The following is a 26631-nucleotide window of genomic DNA, read 5'->3' as shown; positions in this document are numbered from 1 at the left end:
AATGTATTCTGTTCCGTTCAGAAGAACAAGACTGGCATCCTAATAACTGTTTTTACTTTGCAAAATGTGATATCCACTATACTGTAGTTCTCACTCGTTTTATTGTGCTGTGTTTTCCAAATAAATCAATAAAAGAAACGAAAAACATGTCTCTTTTTTTACCCATTTGCTTAATGACTAATAAAAACAATCACATGCAATGGCAAATACATATTAAAAAAAGGGTTTGCTATTTTATTTTTTGCTATTGACTTTTTACAGTTATGAAAGCAGTTAATTTCCTAACAGAAAAAGTGTGGAACTAGTTGTCAGATAGGGAATAAAAAGTAAAGCAAAAAGTCTAATTACACAAATGGCTTTTGTTCACTGTTTAAAACCCTCTTAAAATAGCCGTCTTATTTCTGTGAATTCTAGCAAATGAACAATTTTTTTTTCCCCATTGATTGGCTTCTAATTGAGTGAAAAGGAAGGAAAAAGAAAACAATAAAATCACATTGGCTTAGATTGAACTAAATAACCAAGACAGATTTTAACTGAAAGGTTGAATCCAGGGCAAGAGTATTTTTCAGGGAAAGGCAGTTACATTTTAAATGTAGTACATGCAAGCAATTATATTTGCTGGACAAAACAATATTTTTGATGTTATTTTTTTTACAGAAATTATTTTACGCTTTCAATTTGGAACAAATTTTCGTAGTCAAGAATCTTTGCTTTTAAGGTTTGTGCCTATCAAATATAAACAGAGTAGGCTAAACTGTGACAACTATCCCCAGTCTCCCCTATAGGCCTAGCTACATGCTGGTTACAAACAAAATCATCAATATTGTTTTTTTATTATTATCCCTATTAGCCTACAAATGCAAACACAATGATACTTTTCAGAAACACAAAGGTTTCTTTTTATAGGTTTCATCTATCTATCTATCAAACTATTACAACAAACAGAACTAAACAAAGATCCGCTGTAAATCAGATTTTACTCAGGCATTTGGGGAGCCGACTGAATGACATCACTGCATCCACTGCGCTCGTCATGGGCTGGTCTGGATCCAGGGAATGGGCTTTGGGAATAGGAATGGGATGTGCCCTGAGGACTCAGAATTGATGGACTCGGAAACAACAGTAAGTTAGAAAGTTATGAAAAACCTCTAAAAACTTTACATAACAGTAACGTTAGCAGCTTTGCACGCGCTAACTTATATGTGTTGTAGGCAAATCTGCGCGTGCGTGTTTTGAGCTTTGTTTTCAGTGTGCTGTGTGTGTTAAAGAGATTTTAACTTTTAATACATTTGCTAGCGGCTAGGCTAATCTGACTTTAGGGAAAAAGTTAAACACATTCATCTGCATAGTTATCATCTCGCTGAGACTTTCCATATCTCGTCAATTTAATTTCTTGTGCTGGAAACGTGTTAGGAAATTTTTATTTACTTTTATTTGCTGTTGCATGTTTTTTTTTCGACACAAATGAAACTTTTCTCAAAACTAGTTTGGGATACGAACACTGAAAGTTGGTTTATGGTTTAGCCTATTGTTTCGTATATGTAGATTGTGATTATTTCATGCTTTTTTTATTGTCTTTTTTAAGTTTTTATTGTTTTTTAAGATGCACTTTAACAAAACAAAACAAAAACACAAAAAATACTATTATAATACTATCTAATATATTAAATACTAAATTATACGTAGCCTAAGCAAATACCATTCCATCAGCTAAACCATGTCCTTTTAATGTTTGCATTAACTCACAAATTATTGAGTTAAATATTGCTTGTTTGATATGGATTTTAAATAATTAAATCCCAGATATGTTTATAAAGAGTAGTTTGACATGTAAAATATTTGATATACATAAAAAAGGAATTAGTAGGCTAATTAAATGTGTAATATATATTATATATGTGTGTGTGTGTGTGTGTGTGTGTATTCAATAATATATTTTTTAACTTTTAATTTAAAGTGACCTTGAACAATCTACAAATAATAATTATTATTATTGAGTCATTCCATGTCAAATCAAACTTTTTTATTTTGATAATATTTTATCTTAATATTTTAAAGCCGACAAACATTAATATTGATAACAGCCAAAAGGTTAAATGTCACAGATGCATATTTACTGTGTAATCCACTATTTTGTAGGGGGTCAAAAAGGACAGTTTTCACCTGAGATTTTGAGCCAAATTATAGGTGGGAGAAAATGACTTTGTGTATTTTTATAAATAAAGAGGTCGATTAGTAAATACTGTGGACTTCTTTAGCAATCCTTTCATTATATGCCAATAGAGACTCATAAATTGTTACATTTACTCAGTGGTCAAAAAAACAAATGTGGTTCACTTTGCATAGCTGATACTTTCTTTTGAAGAAGAATGTCTTAAATAATATTAATAAAATAAATGTATCTTGTTTACTTTTATGAAAGCAATAGAACATGCCTGTCTGAGTACCAAAATATTATTTTTCCAAAGTTTGCTTGTCTATAACTCTAGAAGTGTTAAAGATATCTCAATATCCTTTTAGATTCTGGTTCTCAACAAACTTTTCTTTTGGTATCTTAATTTTAAAGACCATTTAAGCTATATGGTCCATTGCCAGATATATAAGGATCTCAAATATATATTATATTTATAATATATATAAATATAATATATAGATCTCAAATATATATGTCCAAATTTGTTGAACTTTAGCCATTTCCAATGGTCGAAAACCAAGTATGGGCAACTTTCAAACAGCTGATATGCCTTGTATTGAAATAGGAATGTCTGATGAACAAATAATGTTGATAGTAATGTATCTTCTTTACTTCTATCAAAACAACTGCATTGGACATACCAATTTTTTTACAATATGTCAGTGCCAAAAATACTGAAATGGTCAAGTTGAGGCACATTAACTTTCTCTCAATAGTTTATTCATAGGATTATATATTTTAATCAGTCTCAATTGGTATTTAATGCTACAATGATTGCTAAGACAAAATAACTTACTAATAGACCTACTAATCTAATTTTTGTGTAAAAATAAAATAATGTTGCTGCCATCTTTCTAAAGTCATTTTTACCCCCTGTAACTTGGCTTTAAATTGTGGGTAAAAATTCTGAACCCCCTCTACAAAATAGTGAATTACTCCAATTATTTATATATGGTACTTAATATTTTGGCTTTTATCATCACTATTTATGTTAGTCTTTCTTCAGAAAAGGGGAATAGAGCTGGGGAATAACATAAACAATGACCCTATTTATTATTATTGACCTAGAAGTTAGTTGAAAGGTCTCTGTCAAAGATGGTTTGCCCTTTACTCTGTTAATCCATATTTCTTATTTAATTCAGTGCCTAAAGGAAGCAGTATCACGGCAGCACCACAGAAGTAATGAGGGTCTGCTAATCATCTCAGAAATGTCTCCCAAAGGAGTTGGCCAAAGTAAGGTAGAGGAAACCGCTGTACAGGTGGCCATCCGGGTGCGTCCGCTGCTTCCCAAAGAGATTTTGCACAACCACGAGAGTTGCATCACTGCAGACCCAGAGGAGAGGAGGGTCACCCTGGGCAATGGACGCCACTTCCACTGTGACTTTGTGTTTGAGGATAGCTCTACACAGGAGGATGTGTACACAGACTGCGTTCAGCCTCTAATCGAGGCCTTCTTTAATGGTTTCAATGCCACGGTTTTTGCCTACGGGCAGACCGGCTCGGGCAAAACCTACACCATTGGAGAAGCCAACATTTGTAAGTCTTTTAAATGGAAGTCAAGTCACATTTATTTACATAGTGCTTGCACAGATTGTTTCAAAGCAGCTTCACATGAATAAACCGTAAAATAACAGTGTTAAGGATGTAAAATTAATCAATATATAAAAGTGCAGTGTTTTTATTTTATTGGAGGTATATTGAGTATTGTGACAGCTAATGTGTTGAGTAAACAGATCAAAAGCATGCCTAAGTTCAATTCCGTGCAGCATATTATTATAAATGTGCTTCATCTAGACCAGACATGATTCACGTTAAGGCTAGGAAAGGCTTTGTCTGTCTTGTTAAAATGCTTCCACGAGTTTGCACGTTCGTTCTGCCAGCAACACCTCCCCCGGTTCAGTTGCCACCGCTCCACTGGCAATCTGAGATCTCGCGTTTTAGCATTCTGCCTCATAGAGTTATTCATTAACCTTCTGTTGGTTTTTTGGCCGCAGCTGCTTTTAGGGATGACGAGCAGGGCATCATTCCCCGAGCTGTGGCCGAGATCTTCAAACTGCTGGATGAGAATGAGCTCGTTGACTTCTCTGTCCGAGTGTCGTACATGGAGGTTTACAAAGAGGTCTTCAGAGACCTTTTGGAAGTTGAGACGGCCAGTAAAGACATACATATTCGAGAGGATGAAAAGGGCAACATAGGTAAGTTTGCGAGGAAAAGTGATGCAAGAAGTGGAATAAGTACGGGTGTGCAAAACTATATTACCGGTCAAAAGTTTGGATTTGGTAAGAGTTTTTTTTTGTCTTTTATGCTCACCAATGCTGCATTTATTTGATCAAAATACAGTAAATAAAGTGATACTTTAAGACAAATCTGAAATTGCTCCAGTCTCCAGTGTTACATGATCCTTCACAAATATGCTGATTTGCTGCTCAATAAGCATTTCTTATTACTATCTATGTTGAAAATAATTTTTATATTATGCTTGATAGTTTTGTGGAGTCTTTAATAATAATAAAAAATCAGGATTCTTTGATAAATAGAAAGTTCAAAAGAACATTTAAAATATATATATTTTTGTGTACCTTTAAAATGTCTTTACTGCCACTTTTGACCGATTTAATGCATTTATTAAAAGTCCTGAATAAACGTGTTAATATAATTTTACTGAGCCCAAACTTTCAAATGCTAGTGTACGTATTCTCAAAATCAACTACTTTGTGGGTTGCCTGTAAAGCTAAGCTAGACTAAACGATTTTATTAAATAATAAAAATATCCTCCATATAAATAATTAAAGAATTATTATTGTTTAAATGCATATTTATAAATAATATATTTCCGTAACATTTCTAATAATTATTGTTACATTTTTTTTCTTTCTTTTTTTTAGATTAATTATAGCATGTCACACTGCACAAACATACAACTTGAAATCATGTCAGCTGCCCATAAGTCGACAAAGACCCCTCAAAATCCTGAGAGCATCCGTTTATTATTAGTATTATTTACTTTTGGTATGCTTCTCCTTTGTTAAAATGCTTCATTTTCTGTTTCTGTTTTTTATGTACTTAAAGTATAGTAGTTCACCCAAGAAAATAAGAATTTCAATCATTTACTCACCAACATTCTTTAAAATATCTTCTTTTGTGTTTAGTAGAGGAAAGAAACTCATACAGGTTTGAAACAAGTTGAGGGTGAGTAAATGATGACAAAATAAAAAAGATTTGGGTGAACTATCCCTTTATGGTGCATCCCCGATTCGCGTACTTATTCACTATTCTGTGCCATTTTGTAGTAGAAATACTGCAAATAATTTGTTCACACTGAAAATTCCAAAAGAAAAAGTGTACTTTTAAATACCCGGATGATGCATTTATTTAACAGAAAAATGCTCGACACTTCATGCACTCGACTGTCACAGCTTTATTTACGTAGCGGAGGGGGAGGGGCTATGACAAAATAACCTTATAAAGTTCATACACTACACTGTTGAGTAAATAGTGCATAAGTAGATAGTGTGTCATTTGGGACACAACTTTAGTGTTTTGTGTTATGACTCTTCAAAACTGCCCATTTAGACTAGTCGACTAATCAGGACATTTTCGATTGCTGAAGTGTTTTTCAGCAATACGTGACCGTTCAGAAAAAGAAAGACATCTTTTGTGTGTTCCCACAGTGCTTTGTGGTGTGAAGGAATGTGAAGTGGAGGGACTTGATGAGGTGCTGAGTCTCTTAGAGTCAGGAAAGACGGCCCGTCACACAGGGGCCACCCAGATGAACCCCCACTCCAGTCGCTCTCACACCATCTTCACGGTGCTCATGGAACAGAGGCGTGGAGGTTCTCGAGGAGCATCCGGGACTGTGCAGATCCTCTCTTCCAAATTCCATTTTGTGGACCTGGCTGGATCAGAGCGAATCCTCAAAACCGGCAACACCGGTGAACGGCTCAAGGAGAGCATTCAGATCAACAGTGGGCTTCTCGCTCTCGGAAATGTCATTGGAGCGCTTGGGGACCCCAAAAGAAAAGGCACCCATATTCCATACAGGGATTCCAAAATCACAAGGTACAAATCTTTTTATGCTAATAGTAGTGTTTGCTAATGCAAGAATCACTATTACTATTGCTTACTCTTAAAGTTTGGGATAAGACAAAAAGGCTGTTTTTTTTAGTGAAGTGTCAACAGGAAAAATCTTAAGTAGATTCTATCTTTCTGAATGTAAATTATTTATTGTCTTTTAAACAATAAATTTGTTATTATGATTTTTTGTTTTACTGTTTCTTAAAAGTAGACGTAGGTCTCTAAAACTAAGCACCACTGACTTTTTGTTTTGTTTAAAAAAAATGTAAAAAATTAGAGTGAGACATAATGCTGTTCAAAATTAAGTCAGTTAGATTTTTTTTTTAAATATATTTTTGAAAAAAAGTCACTTATGTTCATCAAGGCTGCATTTATCAAGGCTGCAACTGTTTTCTTATTTAATATATTTTAAAATGTAATTTATTGTTGTTTTTTAAAGAAATTAATAATTTTATTCCACACAAGGATGCATTAAACTGAGGAATAGTGAAAATAAAGACATAATTAAAGAAAATATTTCATAAAAGATTCCTATTTCAAATAAATGCTGCACTTTTGAACCTTTTGTTCATCAAAGAAACCATGAAAATAAATTATCACGATTCCACAAAAATATTAAACAACACAACTGTTTATAAGAAGAAGAACTGTTTCTTGAACAGCTAATAAGCATATCAGAATGATTTCTGATGGATCATGTGACTGAAGACTGGAGTAATGATGCTGAAAATTCAGCTTTGACATCACAGGAATAAATTACATTTGAAAATATTAATAATAATTTTGCTAATGTTAAAGGAACACGCCGACTTTTTGGGACTTTAGCTTATTCACTGTATCCCCCAGAGTTAGATAAGTCCATACATACCCTTTTCATCTCCGTGCGTGCCGTAACACACTCTGACACACTCACCGCTAGCCTAGCTTAGCACAAAGACTGGAGATAAACGGCTCCAGCTAGCATACTGCTCCCAATAAGTGACAAAATAAGGCCAACATTTTCCTATTTACATGTTGTGATTTGTATAGTCACAGTGTGTACAAATAACAAGGTCACATGAGACACAGCCATCTTCTAACCGTATACATACTGGGAACTATATTCTCAGAAGGCGAAGCACTGCTACTTCTGCGGAGTGATTAGCGCAACACTCTGAGCGAACTCTCTGCTCCTCACCACAGGGCTTCTCAGGTGCTGCGAGCAAATCACTCCGCAGAAGTAGCAGTGCTTCGCCTTCTGAGAATATAGTTCCCAGTATGTATATGGTTAGTTGCTGTGTCTCATGTGACCTTGTTATTTGTACACGCTGTAACTATACAAATCACAACATGTAAATAGGAAATGTTGGCGTTATTTTGTCACTTATTGGGAGCAGTATGCTAGCTGGAGCCGTTTACCTCCAGTCTTTTTGCTAAGCTAGGCTAGCGGTGAGTGTGTCAGACAGAGTTACGGCACGCACGGAGATGAAAAGGGTATGTATGGACTTATCTAACTCTGGGGGATACAGTGAATAAGCTAAAGTCCCAAAAAGTTGGCGTGTTCCTTTAATAAATTTTTTTTTTTTTTTTTTTCTTCTCTTGTATTGTATTTGATCCAATGAATTAAGCCTTGGTGAGCATAAGAGACTTCTTAAAAAAAAAAAAAAATCTTAAAACCCACAAAGTTTTAAACGGTCGTGTGTAAGCTGTTGTTATTTTACTACTGACCGCACTGAAATCACACGTTGCTGCTCACCTTCCCTATCTCTGATTGAAATGCTTTCAGTAGTTTTTTTTATAGGGAAGGGTTTAGGAAAAAGGGCATGTGTAACATCGCCTTTATGTAGTTTAAAGGCTTTCGAGGTTGAGGATGTCAATCTGCGTTGCATCTTGTTGTCAGGATCTTAAAGGATTCTCTTGGAGGCAACGCCAAAACCCTCATGATTGCGTGCATAAGCCCTTCCTCCTCAGACTTTGATGAGAGCCTAAATACACTCAACTATGCCAAGCGGGCTCGTAACATCCAGAACCGGGCCACAGTCAACTGTCGGGGGGAACCTGACCGCGTCGAGGGGCTTGAACTCCAGATCAAAGCGTTAAGAAGAGCTCTTGAAAACCGCCAGCGCTCTGAAACCCGTATCATCGCTCGTTCCGACCCCGAGAAGAGACTTCGGCCCTTTGAGCTTTTGGACGTGAGAAAGCTGCAAGCGGAGAGCGCCCACTACCGGACGTGCACGGACTCGGCCTACAGGCTTTTGACGGAGCTGCAGGGGGAAGGAACTCTGAACGCAGGTCAGCTCCTGCGGGTGAAAGAGTGGCTTTGTGCCGTTGAGGAGGAACGCAGCGGCCTGACCTCAGCATCAGGGCTGGACAGTGGCATCGAGAGCACCTCTACTGAGGACAGCACTGCGCTAAAAAGGGGGCGGGCGGCATTGAACAACCAGGTTAGCTGCAGGCACATCCATTTTCAAATATGAATATTTTATGTTGAACAATTCATCATAAAAAGGCAATTACGCATCTTGTCAGGTCATTATTTCTCCAGCATTAATTTCAGATATGCTCGCATGATGTAAACTATGTGATTATCTGCGTAATTCTCACAGCAGTGGGATTTATTTATGCTAAAGGATCCTGACCACGTCAAAGTGGATTGGAACGGGGACCGCGAGGACTACATTTCCCAGCTGCAAGCCCAGATGCAGCAACTAGAACAAGAAAACACTGATTTTCTAGCTGCTCTGGAAGATGCCATGGAACAATACAAACAACAGGTGAGGGGATTGAACATTCTCTGCACTTTTAGTTGTTTTTGATTTTGAAGATTTAATTGTGCTATGTTCCAGCTATATTCCAGAGTTGGAAATTAATAAAGTCTTGGAAAAGTCTTTGTTTCTATAGTAAATAAAAATTAATATAATTATCCTCTTCTCTAAAATATGTAATTGGCTAATTGTTGCTCTTGACGGACCCTTTTCACATACAGTGATGTTTCCAAAGTTATTACCATCATAAATCTAGCAATTTTTTTTTTTTTTTTTTTTTTTTTATTATACTATACACTACTGTTCAAAAGTTTGGGGTCGGTAAGATGTTTCTGCTCACCAATGCTGTGAAATATTATTACAATTTAAAATAACTGTTTTCTATTGTAATATATTTGTAAAAAAAAAATTATACCTGTGATGACAAAGCTGAATTTTCAGCATCTTTACTTTACTACAGTCTTCAGTGTCACATGATCCTTCAGAAATCATTCCAATATGCCGATTTGCTGCTCAAGAAATATTTCTTATTATTATAAACAGTTGGTATGCTTAATATTTTTGTGGAAACCATGATATTTTCTTATATAACCTGTGCATTAAATTACCAAACATTATTTAAAACGGCTTTGAGGGTGTTTGTTCACTGTGATTTTGCCAAGTAAGACATATTCCGGGATCAACATCTTTTGTTTATTCTGAAACAATATTCTTGTTCAAAAACAATCCTAACCCTACCCATAAATTATCCCTAAATTCAAAAAGAAATGATAGGTGAATAAGAATGGTGTAGAAGCCCCATAACCCTTATTATAAGCCTAGATTTTAACTTTAAACCTATCCCTCAAATATCATTGGATGATTGGAATATTGTTCCAGGATCAACTAAGATCCTTCACAAATCAAATTTAACAGTGAACGATTCTGAATCTATCTATCTATCTATCTGTCTGTCTGTCTGTCTGTCTGTCTGTCACAATGCACTTAATCCTTAAAACAGTACTTGGGACATCTTTGGTATTTTCACAAGGATTTAACTGCTTGTTGTTTTCTCTCGTTCCTAGAGCGATAAGCTACAAGAGCAGCAGGACCTAATAGCAGAGCTTCACAGTCTGTTAGCCCAGCCTGGTGGAGTGGGACTGCTCCACCTGAAACCGAGACCTCACACTGCTCCTATCCACTCACTGCTGCAGACATCCGACAGCTCCGGCCGCCTCACTCCTCCCTGCGACAGTGATGTGGGCAGAAGCCTCGCCAGACAGGTAATTGATATGTTTTGATTTGTCTCGCAGCATCCTCGGCCGCAAACACACATCAACTTTAATTCAAGATACAATCCACAGCTGCCGCCACCTGGGCTGAGCCGTTAGCAGTACACAAACATCTTCAAACACTTGTCACACACGCTGGCTAATTCTGTGTTTTTACTTCACCCACATATTCTCTGATCCAAACAAATTCTGCTAATTGCCAAGGTAACACTGTGATTTCTTAACAGACAATTATACACCCTAAACCCACTTTTGATGCTTATTTTTCAAGCCTGTTGTATGACAAGCTGGGATTTGATGTATTGTCTGGAGACAGGGTTATTTATTAAAGCAATAAGCCATGAGCGGCTGTGTGTTGAGCCTTGTTTGTGCTTTCGCTTGGCACCAGCCATTCTCCGAAACAACAGATGGCAGTGACGAGAATATATCAGTTGTAACAGCAGTGATGAAGTAACTTGCAGAATTTTTTACGTTCGCCTATATTGTTTGTTTACTATATAGTATTTGTTATTTACATTATTTGTTTGTGTTTATTGAAAATGAGTCAATTGCAAAAGGAGGATAAAACAACAGAAACACATAAGTTTACTGTGACTTTGACTTTGGTTCACATTCTAGTGTTTATATTTTACAGCCCTAGTCAAGATTATTAATTTAATCTAAAGCTACTGTTCAAAAGTTTGATCAGTAAGTCTTTTTTTCTTTTTCTTTTTGTGAAGAAATTAATACTTTTATTCAGCAAGGTCGCATTAAATTCATTGTGTGACAGTAAACAGTTTTTCCATTGTTACAAAAAAATAAACTATTTAAAATAAATTCCTTTTAAAAATTAAAAATATGTATTTCCACAAAGATATTAAGCTCCACAACTTTGTTTTCAACATTGATAATAAAAATAATTATTTCTTGAGCTGCAAATAAGCATATTAGAATGATTTAGAGTGACACTGAGTAATGATGTTGCAAATTTAGCTTTGCATCACAGGACTCAATTTTAAATATATTAACATAGAAAACGAGTTATTTTTTAATCAGATAAATGCATGGTGAGCACATTTTTGGTGCATTAATATGAATTCAAATGATGTGCAGCCGTGTGTGTATATCAGATATTTTACTGTATATCTGGTGCCCTAAAAACCCCAAAATTATTATAAATTCTAATTATTATTTAAAAAATTATTATTAAAAATATTTTTCGTTCATTAAATATAATAATAAAATAATTTCTTCTGCCAAATAATATAGTTAATTAGCATAATTTTTTGTTGAAATTGTAGATATATAGATTTAGCGCATTAATATGAAATGCGGTCGATATTTGTTTACTTTTATGCAAACTGTTTTAGGGTGAAATGGGTGCGTCAGTGGACAGCAGCTCATTTTCAGACCAGACCCAGTGGGACAGCGGACATGGAAACGCATACTATGAAACTTCTGGAAAAGGAGTGAACCGAGATGAAGATGGACATGTTCAAACCACCAGAGATAAACGCAAGTATGGAAGATGGTATTAATCCTAAAGGGGCTATGTGTAAGAATTTCCATGTATTGATCGCTTTTTTTATTGGCAATGTATGAACCTCTTGTATCGTAAAAACGTAAAAATCGAGAACACCTTTGACTTTCTAGGTTGTCTGTGAAAGCCTGCAGACTGAATTTTATGTGAAGAACTCGACTTGATGCTGGTGAAGTGCAGCAAAATTGCTATGATCGGATGGTTTCTTGACTGCTGTTTTCTCACCGATGTCATTTTTGTTTTGAGGTTATTTTGTTGTTTAGAGGAAAGCACACAGAACATATTTACATATTCATCCAAACAGCTTTCTCAGCAGTGTGGATGGCGTCAGGATGTTTGTTAACAGTATATCACTGTAATTCCAACTTGTTTTTACTTTTAAGCAAAAAATGTAAAAGAACTTCGCCGTGAGTATATTTGGGCCTTGAATCACGTTCAGTTTCTTGTGCGTTACGTGTGTACAGGTGCGAGCACGAGGAATAAGTTGCTGGATGCAGTTCACTTAACAGCCACCAGTGTTGCTTATAACAAGGGTTTATGAATTTTACATGTAGCCCCTTTAATTGAGAAGAAATGGCTATCTACTGTATTTAGAAGTCTATTTAGCATTGCAGTTTTTTTTTGTCAGATCTATCAATGTAACCTGGTCAAAAAAAGAAGCTCCAGTGCTCCAAGGGTCTTCTGCCAGGGCTCCGCTGCCTCAGGCGCTTGGGCTTGGGCATCCTCTGGGCATACAATGCACAAGACGCACATGTGAGTTAAACATCCTTGAAAACATTTGGCAAGCCTTGAGGGTCTCTGTGTTTCACGGAAGGACTCCGGCCCACAGTAGTTTCTTTCCAGCATTCAGTCTGTTTTGATTTTGATTGATTCTCCAGCTAACAGCAGCTTTGGCGAGAGCTCGGTGTGGGAGAGCGTGAGAGGTTTTGGAGGCGAGTTCTGCTCGGAGAGAGGGCTTCTCCAGGCACAGCAGAAGATCAGAGAGCTCTCCATCACCATCCGCATGAAGGAGGAACTCATTAAAGAGCTGGTCAAAACAGGTGAGGGCATTGGGAAAACCTATTGTACCAGTACTAAAATAAAAGTAAATATTAAAATAACATAAAACATGCTTTCTACAGAATATCTAGTATAGAGAATGGACTCAAATACCTGAAAATATTTGTGTGCACCTTTTATGATAATTGCTTTATTCTCAACTGGAAAAGCAGTTTATATGATTTATATCTTTTTTTCAATTGCTTTCAATTTGTTTTTTTAGTTATTTATTTTACGACTGCCTGTGTTTACTTAAAGGGGACCTATTATGCCCCTTTTTACAAGATGTAATATAAGTCTTAGGTGTCCATAGAATGTGTCTGTAAAGTTTCAGCTCAAAACAGATCATTTATTATACCATGTTGCAAATGCTCATTTCTGAGTGGAAGGAAAAACATGATGTTTTTGTGCATGTATCTTTAAATTTTTTGTTTGAATGCATTTATTTGCATAAAGCCATATCAGTTTAAACTTATGATATATGGTTTTCTGATCACACACACACACACACACACACACACACACAGAAAGCTGCCTGTCAGACGGCGCGTCCCTTGAGTATTAAACTAATTTCTCTTTCACGTCTTATTGCGCTTAAACTGTCAAATACACTCTAGATTATGTCAGAAACGCACCAAGTTCACAAACGCAGTCGGTTATGTCTGTGGGAAAGAAATCGCATGTATATTAGATCTGTGTATTAAAGTGACACAGCGTAATACAGTACCCACTGCTGTATATGCTGTTAATATGGTACAAACAACTAAAGGAAAACAGAAAATCACTCACTGCTCTTGATTGAAAAGCTTTGTGTCTTTATAAAGAATACATTTCTTACTTGAATGCTGCTGTCAAATGCTCTGGCGGGGTTCAGTTTTCAGATTATGGGGAAAATAACAAACGGGGTGGATGGATTTTTACAACACACTGCAGTGCAGACACATAAATGTGTTCAAAAATAATATAAAAGTGAATTTTCCATAATAGGTCGCCTTTAATTTACTGAATAATTACTAAGAAAAAAACGGTTTATTTAGTTGATGAAATGCAATTATACTGTCTTTTTTAATTGTATAACAAAATATAAAGCCTCACTTATACTTCATAAACTCTCTTCAGTCCCAGAGTTTATTGTCTGCAATAATCCAGAGGCCAATGGAAAAATCATATCAGCTCTTCCAGGTTGACCTACAAAAATAATGACGTGTCCGTCGTGAAATACGTCATCCCTGCAGCACTGTATGCGCCCAAACAATGTGTAATGAATAAAATCATTAATAATAAATAATGAAAAAAGTATTAACAATCAATTCCACCATCTGTCTGTGCAATCAGGAACCTTCATCAGTTGTACCACTTTACAGCAGTGAAAAACATTTCTATGAAACAAAATGGCAGAGGTCACAGAGCTTAGCTGCAGCGGAAACATTCACGATACAAGTCCAAAGCGTGGGAGAATGTTATATTAAATGCTTTAAAAAAGCTCATTGAGTTTCATGTGCCCAGTGTTTTGTGACAGATGCTTGTGCTGTTTAATGTGCTTGAGAGCTGCTTAAAGGATATTTTATGGTTATAGTCTTATCTGTAAATGTTCACTTTTATTTTGCATGATGACTTCCCAACTCAATATATCCATGCATGTATGCGGACCGCTAGGTCACGACTCCAACAGATGGCACATTTTAATGGCACTTATGATTTGATTTAGATATCCAAAAAGAAACATTGAATTTTCTATAAAATTAGATGTTTGCATTAGAAAGTGACACAACAGTAGCAGCTTGATTTAAACATATACTACTGTTCAAAGGTTTGTGTTGTTTCAAAGTCTCTATGTTCACCAAGGCTACATTTATTTGATAAAAAACTGAAGAAGAAAAAAAACTGGAAGTGTTATTGTGAAATACTTTTGTTTTCAAATATTTAAAAATGTTATTTACTAAAAAATATTTATATTGAGTTTACATTTTTTATTTATTCAATGTAAATGTAATGTTCAGCATCATTACCCCAGTCTTCAGTGTCACATGATCCTTCTAAAAATGGAAATCATTCTAATATGCTGATTTGCTGCTCAAAAAAACATGAATTATTATCAATGTTGAGAACAGTTTTGCTGCTTAATATTTTTGTGGAAACTGTTTTTCAGGATTCTTTGATGAATAGAAATATCAAGAGAACAGCATTTATTTGAAATAGAAATATGTTGTAACATTATAAATGTCTTTACTGTCACTTTTGTTCAATTTAACGCGTCATTGTCTTCTAAAACATACAGACCCCAAACTCTTGTCATCATCCATTATGAGTTTATCATCATCAGTGTTCTGTTATAATGATCATGTCCTGTCTTTCTCTGTAGGTAAGGATGCCCAGGCCATGAACAGGCAGTACAGTTGTAAGATCTCTGAGCTGGAAGCCGAGGCGGAGCAGGCCCGCGCGGAGCTTACAGAGGCACAAAAGCAGCTGCAGGACCTGGAGGTTCAGGGCGGCCGTAATGCCGCTGACCGCTCTAAAGCTCAGGAGTGCAGGAGGAAAATCGCAGCTGCGCAGAGCAAAGTTCAGGTCTGTGTCTGGCAGCTTTGCCTTGCCGAAAGGCATCATTATGGAAATCTCTTTTGAGTGGCGTTTCTCTATAAAGGTTTTAGGGTTGTCACAAAACAATTTCTACAGCATGAACTGAAACAATAATAAAAGGAGAAGCAAAGACACAAATTACAAAATATAGAAAAAAGATATACCGGTAAATGTTTTTTTAGGTATATACTGTAACAGCATTAAAGTCACACTATGTAAGATTTTTGGATCAAAATATTCAAAAACCACTAGAACAATGTTATATATTTTGTTGATTTGTGTACTTGCATTATCCCACATGTCTAAGAATGTTTAAATCCAGAGAGATAAGCAGATTTAACCACGACACGGACCGTGTCCGTGCTTTGCCTATCAATGACATCACACCCGCGTTACCCTCGATTTCCGGTTATATTTTGTAGAAACCATGGAAACACCAAAGACGCTTTAAAATAAATATATAATATATAATACATCTTTAATACATTACCGGTCATCCATGAATATGATTTCTGCCCGAGTCCTGTCGTATTCTCCACCGGCTGTAGAGGTATACCGTGAAATCAAGGCGTCATCAAGCTACGCCTTTATTTTGAATAAACGACTTCTAGTGGCGAAAAATGACATAGTGTGCCTTTAGGTATTACGTTCAGAACATTCGGAAATTGAAACCAAATATAAAATAAAATGACAAAAGGACTGTCATAGTGTATATATATATATACTGCAGATATTTATTGAAAGAGCAGCATTCAGGCTCAGTTATCATTTTTGAAGAAACTTTGAATAAGTTAACGGAAGCATTAAGAAATGTTCCTATAGTATATGCTACAGCAATTCATCATTCTTATTCTGTATATTCTGGTATTACAAATTCAATGCAAAGCTCGATTCTTTCTGGCAATATAAATATAGCCCTGCTCATGTGCTGTGCCTTCAGGTGTTGAAGCAGAAGCAGCGGGACACTGCGCAGCTGGCCTCCCTGTCTGCGCAGAGCGAGCGGCGTGTGCAGGAGCTGGAGAGGAACGTGCAGAACATGAAGCAGCAGCAGGACCTTCTGCAGCGCCGCCTGCGAGAGGAGAGCCAGCAGAAGAGACGGCTGGAGAGTGAGATGCAGAAAGGAAAGCACAGAGTCAAGGTGAGCCGACTCGCTGTGCGATTGACCTCAGTGTTGCGTTCGGTCTATTATCGGCGCAGGTGGGGAACGGAGCCTGGGAGAAATCCAGAGTACAGATGTAATTGAAAGTGAAGTGTGTAATTTATGCTTCACTAGCAGTGGAATTGCAGAAATAATTATTTCTAGGCCGAGGCTGTGGTTTTTCTTCATACAATATAAAATGGACTACCGTTCAAAAGTGTGAGGGTTCAATAAGATATTTTCTTTAAGAGGGAAAAGATTTTTTTTTTTTTAAATGCTATTTTTTTAAACTATTCATCAAAGAATCTTGAAAAGAAATGTATTTCAGTTTCCACAAAAATATGGATTCATCGGTGGTCATAATAAGAAATGTTTCTTGAGCAGCAAATCAGCATATTAGAATGATTTCTTAGGGATCATGTGACACTGAAGACTGGAGTAATGATGCTGAAAATTCAGCTTTGCCATCACAGGAATAAATTACATTTAAAACAGATTAAAATTGTAATGATATTTCACAATATTACTGTTCGTATTGTATTTTTTTATCAAATGGTTGCAGCCTTGGTGAGACTTCTTTGGAGACATGAAGAAAAACCCAAATTTTCAAATGGTAGTGTATAAAATATAAACACAAAATTTCTTCATAAAATATAAAAATTATGGTATTTTTCTGTCTTGTTCACTTCAGATCAGGCCTTTCTTTGTGTGGTGCCACTGGAGTTTCAGAAATTACACATTTAATGGTATTTTTTGGAGTGTTCATCACAGTTTTCTTTTTTTTTCTCAGTTCTGTTCTGTAAGGGCCAGAATTAGTCATTTTTGTTTCGGTATTCTGAACAATACTAATCTACAGAGAAACCTCAGCCTCCCAGTTATTCTTGTTTTTCAATAGTGAATGATTTTCCAAACAGCGTCTTTCTCTTTCTCAAAGGAGCTGGAGATAAAGAACGAACAGCAGCAGAAAATTCTGAGGATTAAGACGGAGGAAATCGCTGCCTTCCAGCGACAGAGGAGAAGTGGAAGTAACGGCTCGGTCGTATCACTAGAGGAACAGCAGGTGGGTTCAGACAGAAAAACGAAATCGTGCTCTTTTCATCAAACCCTTCCCACAGCTATTACCCAGCTATAAAATATTATTTTTAGATCTGTTTACTCAGACGTGGTGTTTAATAGTTTGACTGACGTTCGAAAGACTTTTATTATTTTTTCCTTGTGGCTGAGGGTATATTTCAGTAGCTTGTTTCAACAGTTCATTTTGTTGCCCAAATCCCTCTCAGCCTGATATTGATACAGGTTTTGTATGTTATTTACCTTACAGCAATGCATTTGCTGTTTCTAAGGTCATGGTTGTGGGTTTGATTTCTAGGGAATTAACATTAAAAAGTATACCTTGAATGCAGTTCCACCATCTGATGAGTAAACCCTTTTGAAAAGAAAAGAAATTTCCCTATATATATGAATGATCAATATATTAAATGGTTTAACAGTATATTTGAAAATATACAGAATAATATATTGTGTTAATATATTACAGTATTTTGAATAATACATAAGGAATTCCCTCTTTTCATATATTGAATATAACAACATATTTACTAATATATCATAATGTATGTAATTTTATATTCAGTAATACACTTCGTAATATATAGATGTACAGGTGAAACTTGGAAAATTAGAATATCGTGCAAAAGTTCATTTATTTCAGTAATTCATTCAACTTAAAAGGTGACACTAATATATTATATAGACTCATTACATGCCAAGTGAGATATTTCAAGCCTTTATTTGTTATAATTTGGATGATTATGGCTTACAGCTTATGAAAACCTTTTCACAATATTCTAATTTTGAATTTGGGGTTTCCATAAGCTGTAAGCCATAATCATCAAAATTATAACAAATAAAGGCTTAAAATATCTCACTTTGCATGTAATGAGTCTATATAATATATTAGTTTCACCTTTTAAGTTGAATCACTGAAATAAATTAACTTTTGCACGATATTCAAATTTTTCGAGTTTCACCTGTATATGTGATCAGATATGGTACTGCATGTGTAATAGATTGCAGATATATTTTCTCATGCAGAAATACACATATAATGAGATCGATTTTTTAAATCATTTACATTATAAATATTTCATAATTTTAAGCTAGTTAACAAAGGCACAAGCACACCTGCATGTACTAAATTATTTAGCCAAGAGACTATCACAGTGCTGAGGAGTGCACAGCCATTACTTTTAAAATATAGTAATTACCGGTATAGTCTTCTTGATGGTGTTCGGCCAATTGTCAACTTAACATCGAGCTCTACTCTTCAGCACAAGGGCAACCCATTTAACAGATCTCCCCCCTATAAATAATATTGAGCAAAACACATTAAATAACACTTCATTTCAATAAAAAGAAACTCTCAGAAGCAAAGCATCCTGGCAACTAGAAATCTGTTGTAACTCAGTCTGTAAATGTGTATATATATATATATATATATGTATATGTGAAAATACATTCACATTTAAATTGGAACATGTATGTGCAATATACATATGTACGCAATAAATGATCAAACTTTGTGAATATTACATGTAATGCTATTTTTGTCTTCATTCATAAACATTTTATATGTATTAATATATAGCCATACATGGTCAATGCATTTTTTGCAGTATATTGAAAAATATAAGCACTAGTTTTCCATAATGGAAATGTAATATATTGCATTATATTTTGCAGTATATGAATGAATGAGGCATTTAATAGCACTTTTCATATGTACTACTGTACACCCAAAACGCTTTACAATCATGTCAGGGGATCTCTCCTCAATCCACCACCAGTGTGCAGCATCCACTTGGATGAGTATATATATTCCCATATATTTTTGTTCCGTAAGGGAATGCAAAACGTATTTTATCATTTTACGTTTCAGAGGCAGTTCCATGTATTTAATATATAAATAATTGCATTCAAAATATCTGTGGTTGAGCAGAAGATAGAGGAGCAGAAACGCTGGCTTGATGAGGAAATGGAGAAGGTTCTGGATCAACGGCGTGGACTTGATGACCTGGAAGGAGAACTGACCAAGAGAGAGGAGATCTTAGCCAAAAAAGAGGCCTTGCTCTTGGAACGCAGTGGCTTGGAATCCAAAAAGCTTCGCTCTAGTCAGGTCTGTGTAAACTTTGTGGCTTTGCTTCGTCCCATCATACACCCCTTTATGAGTCTTTAAAAGTTGATATGGTCTCTTTTCTCTGCAGGCTCTCAGTAAAGACCTGTTGACCTTGTCGAGCCGAATCGAGTCTCTGGAACGGGAGCTCACTGAGAGGAACGGTCTTCTGCGTAGTGGCAGCGCTCAGGACTCTCAGCAGATCAGACAGGAGATCTCCAACCTCCGGCAGGAGAAGGACCAGCTCCTCAAACAGAGGGTGGAGCTGGACGACAAGCTGAGACAGGGCAACCTGCTCTCCCCTGAGGTGGAAATCACTTTGATTTGCAGAATTTTAGAAGTACTTCCCAAAAAACATTGTTTGAATGCGTTAGAATTTTGAAATTCCCATCCAGATTTGTTTGCATCATTTTATAATTTACAACATTATAAATCTGAGGCCAGCTCACACAAAACATGTTTCTGCGTCTCATTTGCATGCTTCAGAATTTTTTAATTATTAAAGTTGTAGAGTTAGGATGTCCTAGCTAATTTAAGGCTGGAATACACTACACAACTTTTGCCCAGATTTAATTTGCAGTCTGGAAGTCAACACTAACCAGTCTGCAGAATTTGGGTTCTCGAAATTTACATTTTATTTAAAATCATGTAGTGTGTGATGGGAACAAGAATATCCTTTTGGAATTAGAATATCCTAGCCAAATTTATGCTGTAGAATTTTAGAATTCTTAAATTTTTCGAATTCTTAAAAGATTTAAGAATTCAAAATTTTTAACTTCTGGAATTAGAATATCCATCCAAATTTATGCTTTTGAATTTCTTCTTATATTTTACGAATTCTAAGATATTCAACTTCTGAAATTGAATTTTAGATTTCTTAAACTTTTAGAATTCTTAAAAGATTTAAGAATTCAAAAATTTTAACTTCTGAAATTTGAATTTCCTAGTCAAATTTATGCTTTAGAATATCAGAATTCTTAAAAGTTTTCAGAATTGTACAATTTTAAATTCTGGAATTAGAATATCCATCCAGATTTAAGGTCCTTGCACACTGAGTCCGAAATTTGCGTCGTTTTTGCACGTTAAAAAATAAATACGACCTCACATTATGTCAATCGCGTTTACACACTGCCTGCGAAACTTTCATGTTACATTTTCTGCGTTTTTCGCATCCGTAACAAGCATTTGAATTGGTGTTTTGACAGTTCAGAGCCACCGAATGACGGATACGAAAAAACGCATGCGAAAATTTTGGACTCAGTGTGCAAGGACCTTTATGCTTTCTGAAATGAGAATGTCCTAGCCACATTTCTGCTTTAGAATTTTAGAATTCTGCACCTTTTGGTGTGAAGACTTCCAAACCAACCTTGCACATGATGTGCAAATTCCATTTATTAAAGCTGCCCTGTCCTCTGTTAAACATCAGGAAGAGCGAACACTGTTCCAGTTGGACGAGGCCATTGAGGCTCTGGATGCTGCTATCGAGTACAAAAACGAGGCGATCACCCAGAGGCAGAGGCAGTTGCGGGCGTCAGGGAGCATGCTAACCCAGTGGGAGATGAACCTGATGGCCAAACTCTCCAACCTGTCCGGCTCAGAAACTAGAGCTCTGCTTTGTAAATACTTCGATAAGGTCAGACTTTCCTCAGATTATTCTCATTAACCTCCTTCGTGAAGTTATAGGCTGACACTTAGGTGTACTTGTTTGCGGTGGTGAGTTACATTCGAAGAGGTGCGATGTATTATCATTTCAGTTGGCAGACCAGTACCAGTTCTTTGTCAAACAATAACAACACTTTATCCGTGTTTATCACAGCCACACGTTAGCTTCTAGCCCGAGTGGTCACATTTACCCTGTTTTGGCAAATGTAGACACGTTTTCTCACATTATTTTTATATTCATGCTTCCTTTTAATATAACTTATTAGTTTAGCTGTTTAACACATTAGGGAAAGGCAAAGACTTGAGTAATTGTGTGATTTTGTAACAGCATGTGTTGTGAAGGCGCTCTGCAAGTAAATTGAAATATTTGTTTATTTGCTTGACCTGCCTCTCTTTAGCGAAGTGTACGACTGATATAATGCTGGGTGTGTGTTGAAAAGGTTGTGTGTCTCCGAGAGGAAGAACGGAGGCTGCAGCTGGCTCTAGCAGAGCTGGAGCTGAGAGTCGAGGAGCAGCAGAACTTGGTTGTGTGGTTGGAAGCAGCTCTGGAAAGACAGCAGCTCGAGGCGGATCGCAGACTCACGCAGCAGCAGAAAGAACACGAGAGAAACATCCAGCTTCTGCTGCAGCAGTGCCGAGGTTTGAGTCCTGACTACTGCAGTCTTCATTAGAGATGCACTGATTGATCGGCTGGTGACCGGCATTGGACGATTTTCATGTGATCGGCCATAACCGGCGACCGGCCGGTCAGTCTGACATATGCCGATTTTATGCCGGTCAAATGCACTCGGGCGCCGCATTAACATAACAAAATAAATATGATTTCACACAAAAAGTGCCCAAAGTGCACAGAATTTGCATGTCTAGTGTGTTTTAACAAGAACTGGAGTAGGCTATGTCAGAAAAGAAAATGAAGACTCAGAAATATATAGAATATGTACCCATTTAAACTTGTTTTTATTTTTCAGTTTGGGTAAAAGTATATGGTGATTTATAAAAATATATATATTTATATAGAAAATAAATATTTGTGTGTGATGTAAAGTGGTTAGAAAAAATGAAATCGGAATCGGCTAAAATCGGTATCTGCTGGTCAAACTCAATGGGAAATCGGAAACCGCCTAGAAAATAGTAATCGGTGCATCTCTAGTCTTCATCCACATAAACACAGACCATTCAATAGATTTATCTTTGTTTTATGCTATATTATCCTTGGTTATAGAACATAGCCAGTGCTAATATGTAATTAACTGCAAAACAACACTGGAGAATGTATCTCTGGTTTGTTCATAGCAGCTATAGAAATATTCCTGAACTGGCAATACTATCCACGGATATGCATTATGAGCAAATAGTGAAAGTATTGGCGATTTATTGTGTTTCCAGAGCAAATGGATGAGGGTCTGGCTGGTAGACAGCGGCAGTATGAGTGCTTGATCCACAACCTCAGCAAAGAGCTGAGCTTCTGCAAAATAGCAAATCAGGAGCTGAACATCAAGCTGAGGGAAATGTGTGGCCCTGTAAATCATGCTGGAGAACAAAGCAAAGGTGAGAAACTGCTTGGTTATTATGATATATATATATATTAGGGCTGTCAGTCGATTCAAAAAATTTTAATCGCATGATTGTCATGAGTTAACTCGCGATTAATCACGATTAATCAGTTTGTAATACTCTAATCATTATGGGCATGGATAAATATGGATGCTTTATGCAAATGTATGTTTATTATTGAAACCATAGTCAACATAGAGCATGAAGACGAGACATGTTTCAAAGGTCATAGATGTTTTTCAAAGAACTTGTTCATGTCTATTAGACGCATGAAGAAAGAACAAAGAAATACCAGGCTCCCATTACTTCTCTTTCTTTGCACTGAGCAATTTACTAAAACAAACATGTTTAGATTTTTGCATGACAGGGCAGCTCTTCTGAAAATGTTAAATGTACATTTATTATTACATTAGTTTGTCTATCTCTGTGCCCATTTTGATGAAGCTAAATTCTCAATAAAACGGTCACTGTCATAGGACACTAGATGTCCTACATCACTTTTTAATGGACACCCTGCAGCCAATCAGAATCGAGTATTCACCCAGACCATGGTATAACTGCTGATAATACTGAAGGAGCTTATATATGGATGCTCTGATAGGCATCATATTCCTATAGGTAGACGTGGATCAGCTGACAGTCAGCTGATGCAAGCTTGACTAACGTAACCTGCTAGAACTGACGCCACGCTTGATAATTAAGTGTTATCCATATGATTTGTATGATTATATTCAAGTCTTCTGAAAAAAGTATATACTGGTATATGTATATATATGTCATACAGGAGCATACTCCTCCATCTGTTTTTTTTTTTTTTTTTTTTTTTACTCCTCAGGTCCATATTGTGACAGCCGGCTTTCAGGTGGGATCCAGGGCAGAGTTACTGAAGATGGAAGTCTAAAGTCTGAGGCAGAGAGAGTTCAGAAGTCAAGAGAAGAGATGCGGGAGCTGGTTCATGCCCCGCTTCCTCCGACATGGAGGCGCTCTTCTCTCCCCACAGAGGACCAGTACAGCATGGAGGAGCTCAGGCAGAGAGCAGCTTGTGAACTACCAAATAACAGAATAATTCAGCCTGGTATGAATTCCACACACTGGAGTGGGACAGCCTCCCTGCCCCTCACAAGACCACGGAGAGAATCAAGGAGATCGAGCCTTAACACGGGACCACTTAATTCCAATTCAACAATAATTGATGTTCGGAAAAATCCAATGTAGTAAAGAACTTTGTACAGTTAATATCTTGAGTAGCGTTCCATTTCTTTTTTCTTTTTTTTAGAATACTGAATCTAATTTTTATTGCAAAAAAATGATGATTGATTGTTTACTTGTAGGCTACTTTGTCGGCCATCAGTCATCTTTGAAATGTACTTTCGATGCATTCAGTCACATTTCAAGCACTTTTTAGGAAACTGTTGCAGGTTTCTGACACTCATGGACAATTTTTTAGTGAATGTAAAAGTTTTTTTTTTTCATATATAATGAAATAAAAACTGTCTACTGTCTTGACAGAAAAAAAACATCTTTAATCAGACCACGTTTCATTTTACATGTAAAGTAAATTAAATATCACAACCAAGAAACAATTATTTAAACGTATCGCGCTTGTAAGGGATTTTAGAAAAGATGAAACGAGCCAGCCAGGAGTCGAACCTGGAATCTTCTGATCCGTAGTCAGACGCGTTATCCATTGCGCCACTGGCCCGCATGGTGGTCGCCATTTTCTAGAGCCAATACATGGGTTTATGTAATTAAATATATTTCAAATGTGATGTATAAATCTGATAGAGCGGCGTGAAACGTAAAGCCGTCAGCAGAAATGTGTAAGTCGCTCAGTAGGCCTAGTATTATCATCTTTATCCTTTGTACGCAGCGACTATCTATGCGCAATAGGATTTGCTCATTTTTACTGTATGGTTGTAACCATTAATAGCCAAGTTGGTTTGTAGTAACATAAATCTTAATAGTTTGACTTAAATATCACATTTGACGACTCAAACTTCTTGTTTTGAAAGAAAGTGATATTTTGTCTGTGTGCGCCCTCTTTTGGTCCATCGGTGAAAGTGACGCTTGATGCTAAGAAAATTATCGTACACACAAAAAAACAAAATTTTCAACACAGAAGGTGTTTTCTATGAATGTTCGAGAATACGATTTATTGGTCGCAATAACGAAAATAACGAGAATAATATATAAAAGTTCAGTGTTTACGCTACAAAACCCGCATGTTTATAAATAAGACACTACATTAAAATAATATGGTAAGAAATACCAGTTTGCAATTTCAAGCAGCATACATGTACAGATAAAAAGAACTGGAAGCGAATGACACAGGAAGCCGCGCTTACCTGAAAAATAAGTGGATATTATGTTCTAGCATTTGTAGTGTGACACGTGACCAGAGAAGTTTTTTCGCAGGCCTCGTGGCCTAATGGATAAGGCGTCTGACTTCGAATCAGAAGATTGCAGGTTCGAGTCCTGCCGGGGTCGCACTTTTACAACATTTCTACAGTTCACTAACTGCTACTAGGCTACTTCAGTTATATTACTTAGAGCACGTGAGTGTAGCGCCAATGAACAAGTGAAGGTGTTAACGAGAGTTTTGCTTTAGATTTATTATAAAACAAGTGAATAACAAGACGATGATGCGTAAATAACCACCAGGTGGCGGTATAAGCCCACAATTCAAGCTTTGGACATGCTATGTCTGAATTTCACTCACGTTTTTTCCATGGGAAAGTTAATCTTAAAATAGTATTCAAAAACAGAAGATAATTATTCCGATTTAAAAGTCTGCGGATAATAGCCTATGTGTAGTGCTTCTTGTTATAGGCTTATAGGCTTATATTCCATTCTGTGATACTTTGGGGAATCAAATCAGTTTTATCAAAAGAGAAACATGACGAGTCATCACGGACAAAAATCCTAAAAAATACATTACCTATGAGGCTATTGGGGCCTGTCTATTTTATTAATTTTTTTTCTATTTTTTGATAACTATCCAGGTAGTTAATTTTACATTCTTTGTTTTTACATTCTGACCGTTTTTGAATGCTCAACGATCATCTTCAGAATGTCCTCAAAAGTTGGATTTTCTATATTTTGTCATAAATGTGCACATGTAAATCTGTAACCACAGTGGAGGAATATTGACCGCGCACGAGTAAATAGGCATAAATTAATGACAATCAAAACAGTTTACAAATGTGTAAAAACGACCCTTAATGGCAAAAAAGCAAAAACAAAAAAGAATCAAGACAATATTTATTTATTTATTTATTCTGTAGATTGTATACATGGTCTTGTGTTATCAAATTGTCTAAATGATTGCAAATTAGTGATGACTGTGCATTCTAAATAAAAACCATTTGACATTATAGGTTATAATGTAAACAAAAAAATATATTAATAATAAAACCCAGTAATAGACATAGGGTCTACAACTTCAGTTCAAACTGTGCTGTAGCCTAAGAAAAGTTTAAACAAATTCTAATTTCAAAAGGCTTGTAGGCCTATCGTTTAAGTCGAAATGATTAGACACAAATTTTGATATTTTTGTATTTGTTTTATCAGGGTGACTGACTGGTTATCGCTGTCATTAAAATTGAAACAATGTTAAACGATTAGGCTACATAGTGACAATTAAACGCCGCAACATAAATATCTATAGGCTACAAGGTCAAATGCCATT

At 36.2% G+C, this 26631-nt stretch overlaps 1 protein-coding gene across 2 annotated transcripts; it reads left to right on the top strand.

The window, feature by feature from the left end:
• Positions 1-941: 941 nt before the first annotated feature.
• Positions 942-24668, top strand: kif7 (kinesin family member 7). Of its 2 annotated transcripts, none has more exons than XM_079594956.1 (19): positions 942-1122; positions 3337-3730; positions 4189-4389; positions 5866-6253; positions 8148-8691; positions 8854-9021; positions 10077-10274; positions 11633-11781; positions 12431-12555; positions 12681-12842; positions 15203-15405; positions 16358-16555; positions 17490-17615; positions 19554-19730; positions 19819-20034; positions 21154-21360; positions 21830-22028; positions 22776-22937; positions 23779-24668. In XM_079594956.1, exons 1-19 carry the CDS (start codon positions 1057-1059, stop codon positions 24156-24158), a joined length of 4263 nt encoding a protein of 1420 aa, XP_079451082.1. In that variant the 5' UTR covers positions 942-1056; the 3' UTR covers positions 24159-24668. The 2 variants fall into 2 exon arrangements, with proteins under 2 accessions (XP_079451082.1, XP_079451083.1); XM_079594957.1 differs by having other exon boundaries at positions 943-1122; positions 8878-9021.
• The last annotated feature ends 1963 nt before the right edge of the window (positions 24669-26631 follow it).

The sequence above is a fragment of the Phoxinus phoxinus genome (genome assembly GCF_949152265.1).
Source record: "Phoxinus phoxinus genome assembly, chromosome: 2".
Classification (NCBI taxonomy): Eukaryota; Metazoa; Chordata; class Actinopteri; order Cypriniformes; family Leuciscidae; genus Phoxinus; species Phoxinus phoxinus.
Note: the sequence above shows the minus strand (reverse complement) of the source record. Positions and strands in the feature narration are given on the sequence as shown.